This window comes from Brassica napus, chromosome C7, assembly GCF_020379485.1.
Source record: "Brassica napus cultivar Da-Ae chromosome C7, Da-Ae, whole genome shotgun sequence".
Lineage (NCBI taxonomy): Eukaryota > Viridiplantae > Streptophyta > Magnoliopsida > Brassicales > Brassicaceae > Brassica > Brassica napus.
The window spans coordinates 460,046-467,872 of NC_063450.1; the positions used below are offsets into that span (position 1 = coordinate 460,046).

At 37.0% G+C, this 7,827-nt stretch overlaps 1 protein-coding gene across 4 annotated transcripts; it reads right to left on the reverse strand.

Annotated features, from left to right (window-relative positions):
- Positions 1–4,205: 4,205 nt before the first annotated feature.
- Positions 4,206–6,953, reverse strand: LOC106380690 (transcription activator GLK1). Of its 4 annotated transcripts, none has more exons than XM_013820507.3 (6): positions 6,293–6,953; positions 5,567–5,707; positions 5,108–5,455; positions 4,848–4,889; positions 4,627–4,746; positions 4,206–4,528 (listed from the first exon to the last, which is right to left on the reverse strand). In XM_013820507.3, the coding sequence occupies exons 1-6, from the start codon at positions 6,770–6,772 to the stop codon at positions 4,373–4,375; spliced, it is 1,287 nt and encodes a 428-aa protein (XP_013675961.2). In that variant the 5' UTR covers positions 6,773–6,953; the 3' UTR covers positions 4,206–4,372. The 4 variants fall into 4 exon arrangements, with proteins under 4 accessions (XP_013675961.2, XP_013675960.2, XP_013675959.2 ...); XM_013820506.3 differs by having other exon boundaries at positions 5,567–5,710; positions 6,293–6,952; XM_013820505.3 differs by having other exon boundaries at positions 6,287–6,952.
- Positions 6,954–7,827: the final 874 nt, after the last annotated feature.

Consider the following 7,827-nt stretch of genomic DNA (forward strand, 5'->3'; position numbering starts at 1 on the left):
CTAGGCCCAAAGGACTAATCCCCCTCCTGGCGCTGACGAGCTCCATGTAATAATGCCCCAGTGGCCCGAGAGAATTGTTTGCAGCGTGAGGCTTCGAACCCGGGCGTATTGGCACCATGGGCACCTCAACCACGAAATTCTAACCACTCGCCCAACTCAGTCGGGTTGATTTGAAAGCTTTCAAAACCTTATGGAAGATAAAAGTCAAAATAATTTAACTGTGGAAACAATACTGTTCACTTTTTTCAAGAATGTGTTCGATGGAAAAAATAAGGTTTTTATGTCATAATTTGTTTAATGTCCACTAGAGAACATTTTATTAACCTAAAATATAAGAAGTGTGTATTTTTTCCTTAAATAAAAGCTACAGAATTACCTAATATGATTTACATATATATGACAATTAATGATTATGAATAATAAAGATTTGATAACAATTTTTGCATCATTCTTCATTTTTTTTAATTTTATATTATTAAAAAAATAAACAATCACATTAACCATATAATTAAAAAATTAGATTTTTTCTTATATGTTATATTTTGAATTTTTTAAAATAATTTTAAATTAAAAAAATGAGAAAACCTTATATGTTATATTTTTTTTAAAACGACTTTAAAATACAAAAATGAGGACACCTTATATGTTATATTTTTCTTATATGTTATATTTTTTCTTATATGTTATATTTTGAATTTTTTTAAAACGACTTTAAATTACAAAAATGTAAGTTTTCCTTAAGTATACGACTAAAAACATTAAAATGACATGTATCAATTCGATGGTTGATTTGAAAGCTTTCAAAACCATATGGAAGATAAAAGTCAAAATAATTCAACTGTGAAAACAATAATGTTCATTTTTTTAAAGAATGTGTTCGGTAGAAAAAATAAGGTTTTTATGTCATAATTTGTTTAATGTTCAATCCGATCAACCCATGATGTATTAATTATAGTTTTGTTCCATTATTTTTAATAAAAATTGATCCGATCCATCGGAAAGAAATTATATAATAACAACAAAAAATATTTTATATATATAAATAAAATGATCAAATATATAAAAGAAACTATTGATAATATATACAAATAAACTCAACCTGCGCAAGTTCTTGTCCTAGTTAAAAGTATTCAAGCAGATAACCCCTCCATCAAGATTTCTATGATGGCTCGGTTCAGCCCATTCTAACTTTTCTTTTCTTTCTCATATTCAGCCCATTTAACTTATTGGGCTCATTTTATTTCTAATTATTTTTATTTATAAATGTTCTCATATTTCTTTGTCAAAAACAAAAGTTATCCTAATCCCAGAAACAAAGAAAAAAAAAACTATTAGATCATGAACAACGAAAAAATTATCACATGATCCTTTTAAAATTCAAAACTACACTCTTTCCAAAACGATATATTTAACCAGCTCAAGTTTGTAAGATATGACATGATTCTTTTTTTTTTCTTTTTAGTCAAAAAAAAGAAAGAAAGTTTGTAAGATAGTTATTGGAGAGAATATCTCGCATCGGAAATATAAAATGGACTTGAGTAATATATAAGAGATTTGGGTCAATCTACTAATTGTCAATTGGTTTTAAGTTGGAATTCCAAGAAACTTATCATGGTATCAGAGCAGGCCCAATATCCTGACCCATTAATCCGGCCCGGACAGTGGCCCGATCATCCCATTAGCTGATGGCCCATAGAAGGCTCAGTTCCGCCGAAATCGCTAGAAAATAAAGCATGATTTCGGAAGGGGTATGATGGATTCTGCGAGACTAATGGTTATACACACTATTATCTCGAGGGACATTATTGGAGAGAATATCCCACATCAGAAATATGAAAGGGACTTGAGTAATATATAAGGGACTTGAGTAATATATAAGGGACTTGGGTCAATCCACTAATCGCCAATTGGTTTTAAGTTGGAAGCCCATGAAACTTATCATGGTATCAGAGCGGGCTCAATACCCTGACCCATTAAATCCGGCCCGGACAGTGGCCCGATCATCCCATTAGCTGATGGCCCATAGAAAGCTCAGTTCCGCCGAGATCGCTAGAAAAAAATAAAAAGCATGATCTCGGAGGGGGTATGATTGATTCTGCGAGATTAATGGTTATACGCACCATTATCTTGAGGGAGGGTATTGGAGAGAATATCCCACATCGGAAATATAAAAGGGACTTGAGTAATATATAAGGGACTTTGGCCAATCCACTAATTGCCAATTGGTTTTAAGTTGGAATTCCAAGAAAATTATCATGGTATCAGAGCGGGCCCAATACCCTGACCCATTAATCCGGCCCGGACAGTGGCCTGATCATCCCATTAGCTGATGGTCCATAGAAGGCTCAGTTCCGCCGAGATCGCTAGAAAATAAAGCATGATTTCAGAGGGGGCATGATGGATTCTGCGAGATTAATGGTTATACGCACTATTATCTCGAGGGACAGTATTGGAGAGAAGATCCCACATTAGAAATATGAAAGGGGCTTGAGTAATATATAAGTGACTTGGGCCAATCCACTAATCGCCAATTGGTTTTAAGTTGGAAGCCCATGAAACTTATCATGGTATCAGAGCGGGTCCAATACCCTGACCCATTAATCCGGTCCGAACAGTGGTCCGATCATCCCATTAGCTGATGGCCCATAGAAAGCTCAGTTCCGCCGAGATCGCTAGAAAAAAAATAAAAAGCATGATCTCAGAGGGGGTATGATGGATTCTGCGAGATTAATGGTTATACGCACCATTATCTCGAGGGAGGGTATTGGAGAGAAGATCCCACATCGAAAATATAAAAGGGACTTGAGTAATATATAAGGGACGTGGGCCAATCCACTAATTGCCAATTGGTTTTAAGTTGGAAGTCCAGGAAACTTATCATGGTATTAGAGCGGGCCCAATACCCTGACCCATTAATCCGGCCCGGACAGTGGCCCGATCGTCCCATTAGCTGATGGCCCATAGAAAGCTCAGTTCCGCCGAGATCGCTAGAAAAGAATAAAAAGCATGATCTCGGAGGGGGTATGATGGATTCTGCGAGATTAATGGTTATACGCACCATTATCTCGAGTGAGGGTATTGGAGAGAATATCCCACATCGGAAATATAAAAGGGACTTGAATAATATATAAGTGATTTGGGCCAATCCACTAATTGTCAATTGGTTTTAAGTTGGAATTACAATAAACTTATCATGGTAACAAAGCGGGCCCAATACCCTGATCCATTAATCCGGCCCAGGCAGTGGCCCGATCATCCCATTAGCTGATGGCCCATAGAAGGCTCAATTCCGCCGAGATCGCTAGAAAATAAAGTATAATTTCGGAGGGGGTATGATGGATTTTGCGAGATTAATGGTTATACGCACTATTATCTCGAGGGACAGTATTGGAGAGAAGATCCTACATCAGAAATATGAAAAGGACTTGGGTAATATATAAGGAAATCCACAAATTGTCAATTGGTTTTAAGTTGGAAACCCAAGAAACTTATCAATAGTTGTTGAAAATCTATATACAGTATTATGTATGTTTGTTGGCAAAAAGGAAAGAAAAGATGCTAGTAATAGTAGCCGCATGTATAATGAAGGGTGAAAAGAGAGAGACTGACCATTCGAATTTTGAAGGAGACGAGAGAGAAAGAAAGAGTGGTCACAATTGGAGAAAGAAGAGGTCGTTACGTTGGATTTTACGTTGCCTCCATGCATTCCCCTTCTCCTCTTTATCTTGTGGTCCTCCTTCTCATTATTATTTTGTCATTGATCTAGCATAAGTTAAATGTTTATAATGGTCAATCACAAACATGAATTAATGTTATATATTGTCAGATTATTCCCTTTATAATTGTCGACCAGGACATGAAGTTTCTTCTTTTCGCATGAGTTCCGTCATTACGTATCATTTGGATAACAAATTAATTGTTCTATTTCAAAACTATTTAAAGATAATTCAGGTTCTAAACCACCAGGCGGCTGACAGTCATACCTCTCTTTAGGAGGTCCATCATGGCTTCAAGATCTTACACGGCGCCTGAAGCTATTTTGAGCATCTAGTTACGTTTTTTGTTTGTTTTTTTCAACAATTTTCATATGGAATTCCAGCGAGCACTCCACTAGACGGCTAGAGAGGATATATATGAATTATTATATGATCAATATATGTCATTTATTTGCGTTATATAGAGAAGTGTGTACCTAGCACCCGATCTGTCAAAATATCTCCTTATTATATATGGGACGATCAAGAAAGACACAGCTCTCTACACTCAACAAAGGGCTATAACAAAAACAACCCTTGGAAAAAAAAGATACAATAATCGAAAGACATGTCGTCGAATTTTTTTGGTTCTAACTTGCCTCCGGTGCTTGGCTGGTTCAGGCACAAGACGCGGCTGGAGGAACATCGGAGACACCGTGACGGTGAAGCTCCGTTATAACGCCGTCAACAGTTGGTGGCTTCAACCCCAACGGAAGTGGCAGCCATGGCCTCGTCAGTACATCTCCTATGGCTGCATCTACGCTCTCTTTTGACTATATATACACATAAACATGATTATAATAAATTAGCGAATAAGAAAAGCCAATTTCGACAACAATCAATGTCCATTATTTATAAGAATCTTAATTACCGGATGTAAGTCCACCAGAGAACGAGGACCACCAAAACCATGATCTGGTTTGTAGTTGTTTACCATGTGATGTGACGGCAGAGCCTGTGGGATTCCAGCAACAGGCGGTGTCCTAAACCTCTACATAATCAGCAAAAAAACGACTTAAAACATATATATATATATATATATAAGAGCAAAACGGCATATATAAGAAAACCTTAAATATGTTGGTTCATTACCGTAGCTACGGTCGGCAAATACGGAGTCGTCCCGTTATGAATCTACAAAAACTCGGTGTCAGTACTTAAGCAATTTATTCGTAAATTTTTGGTAGGCGTTGGATTAAATCATGAGGTTTAAATTACGTTAATTCTGGCACAAACATAATTAGTCTATTTGAATTTGAAATAACAAACATGTGATAACAATTTAAGTATTTATATATAAAAAAGTGTGTATGCGGAAACTTAAAATTTAAAAAGGGCAAACGAGAACTCACTCTAGGCCAGTAGGGAGTATCCGAGACCCAAAACGGTGGAGTAGCCATGGCAGTGGACGGAGGAGGCAAGTGTTTGGGCCACACGTGCGGCATGACAGACTGGTCAACCGTGGGATGTCCCCACACATGCAACGGTCTTAAATGATGATGGTGGACAGGTGGCGACGCCACAGCTGCGGGCGGCGGAGGCGGATACCCGAGAGTGGGTGCCGGTGCGAGCCATCCGTTTCTATTCCGACCATTAGCATTAGCTCCGGTGCTGTCTAACCCGTAGATATGGCGTTTGCGTGTCCAATTAGCCGCTTCCGCCTCACGAGCTAGCAAATGTTTCCGATGAGACCTATACTTCTGGTACACATATAATTTATACGAATAACACGTTAATTAATTTGGTCGTTAATTAATTTGGTTGATTATAAAATGGAATAATGAAAAAGGAGAGTGTATCTATAATAATACTTGGAGGTGGCTAGCGACGTTGTGACGAGTGAGGCAGTGGACACCCATAAGCTCCAGAATACGAGAAGGAACAGCTTTCTCCAGTCCCAACTGTTCCACTGCCTCCACAAATCTCCTGTGTAGCTCTGGTGTCCAATCCACCTTCTTCACAGATATCCCCACAATCAAATATATAACCACTATTGATTATTATATGTTCAAATAATACTATTATAAGTTTAACATATATGATTTTAATTGGTTAAGTATTTTGCTAACACGTAAAATGGTGTTATGAACATGATTATTTTGTTTTCAATATGATTCTACCACTCTAAATAATATAAAGATTCACGTGACGTCCTAACATAGTTTTTCGAAACATGTTCGAAATAATAAATGGCGTTAATTTTTAACAAGTATATTAATTTAAACATATAGTATGATTTTGATTGGTAAATGACGTTAACTTTTAACAAGTAAATGGCGTTATGAACATGATTATTTGTTTACAGTATGGATTATTCCACTATAAATAATATAAAGATTCACGTGACGTCTTAACATAGTTTTTCGAAACATGTCTGAAAGTAATAAATTGCATAAGATTTTGGCATGATATCATAAAGCTGAATGAACAATCCACTTTTCTGATAAAAATTAATCCATTTGGACCGGTGAGTATATATACTATATAGCTAGGGTTTATAATCATAAATGATTAATAAAATGGTAGTATACCTTCACCTTTCGCTTCCCTTCGTTGTTACTGATTGGATTTCTCTTGGTAGAGCCAGATGAGGAGTGTGACCTTTTACGGCCACTGTCACCGTCATAGTTCACCACCGTCTCCGCCACAGGAGTCTCGTTATGATCTCTTTTGCTGACGACTTCTTCACCTTTTCCCGAAATACCCTTTTTGTTATTAGCCTTCCCTTGACTCTTAGTCTTCTCCGACGACGACGTTGTAGTAGTAATCGTCGACGAAGCGTTCATGTGATCGGATAATTCTCCGCCTAGGATCTCAGGGTCCATCTCCAAGTCAGGAAGCACATCTCCGGCGACGCCGAACAGATCATCGAAGTCGATGATGTCGAGAAGATCGCCGTGGACAGCGAACTCCGGGAAGTCCTCCTCGGGGTTGATGCTGAATCCACACGACGTTGCAAGGAACTCTGACTCTCCATCATCTCTTGTGGAGTTCCTTGCCGGAGAGAGAGCTAACATCGATCAATCTTCACTTCTTTCAGATCCAACTTAAATGAAGCCGATAATATAGTTTGAGAGAGAGAGAGAGATGTGTGTTATGTGTATGTATGTAGATGCTATATGGTATTATTATAGAGAGCAAGACATGTTTGATAAGCCTCTTTGCTCTCCCAATGCTAAATATATGTTTGATATATATGCCCAATTTTAGAATCATAAGCCATAGTCAATATTGTTTACATATCTACCATTTACTTAATAGAAAAATATGTTTCTTTATATATACCAAAAATATATACATTACTTTAATATAAAAATATGTTTCTTTTATATATATACACTAGATATGGGTCTGTGCAACACGCAACGGATTTTAGTGTTCTACTTTTATAAAAAAACATAAAAATAATAAACCATTTTATAATAGTTCTAGGAATTTTGTGTATATGTTAAAACTCGTTTTCTTACATAAGTTTCGGTTAGTAGTTGTATTTTAATAATTATGGCGCATAAATGAATTGTTAAAAATTTTATATTTATATAGGGATAGAGAAAATATCCTTACCTAAAATTTTAAACCCAACCCAACATGAAACAAGAATTAGAGTGAAAAACTTGAAAACTAAATAAGGCCAATCGAGTCAAAGGAATGCATACGGATATGCTTAACCAGACCCTTTACTCTATATGGGTCTCGGGTTATAAGAATGTATATTGTTCTGGGTTGGAGCGCTTGAGGCAGTAATCTTTGGCTTTCCTCCTCAAACGACAGAATTGCTGGTTATGGACTCTGCGTCGTGCTACCGGTGAGGGGATATTGGATGACCTTGTGAGTTCGAGTTGTGTTTTTTTGCGCAGGTGTTGTTGTGTGGGTCGGTTCGAAAGTTGTAAGAGCTATTGTTTCAAGGTTTGAGAGCGCCTTTTTTCCGGTAACTCGCGGAAACTGTATCAACCATTCCACTCATTCCTCGTCTAAGGACTTTCACTCCTGTTGGTGTCCGGTTCAATTTTAGGATTTGATTTTCTTTCATTTCAGTTTTTGGTTCCGTAAAAAATCTTAAAATTTTGGTACA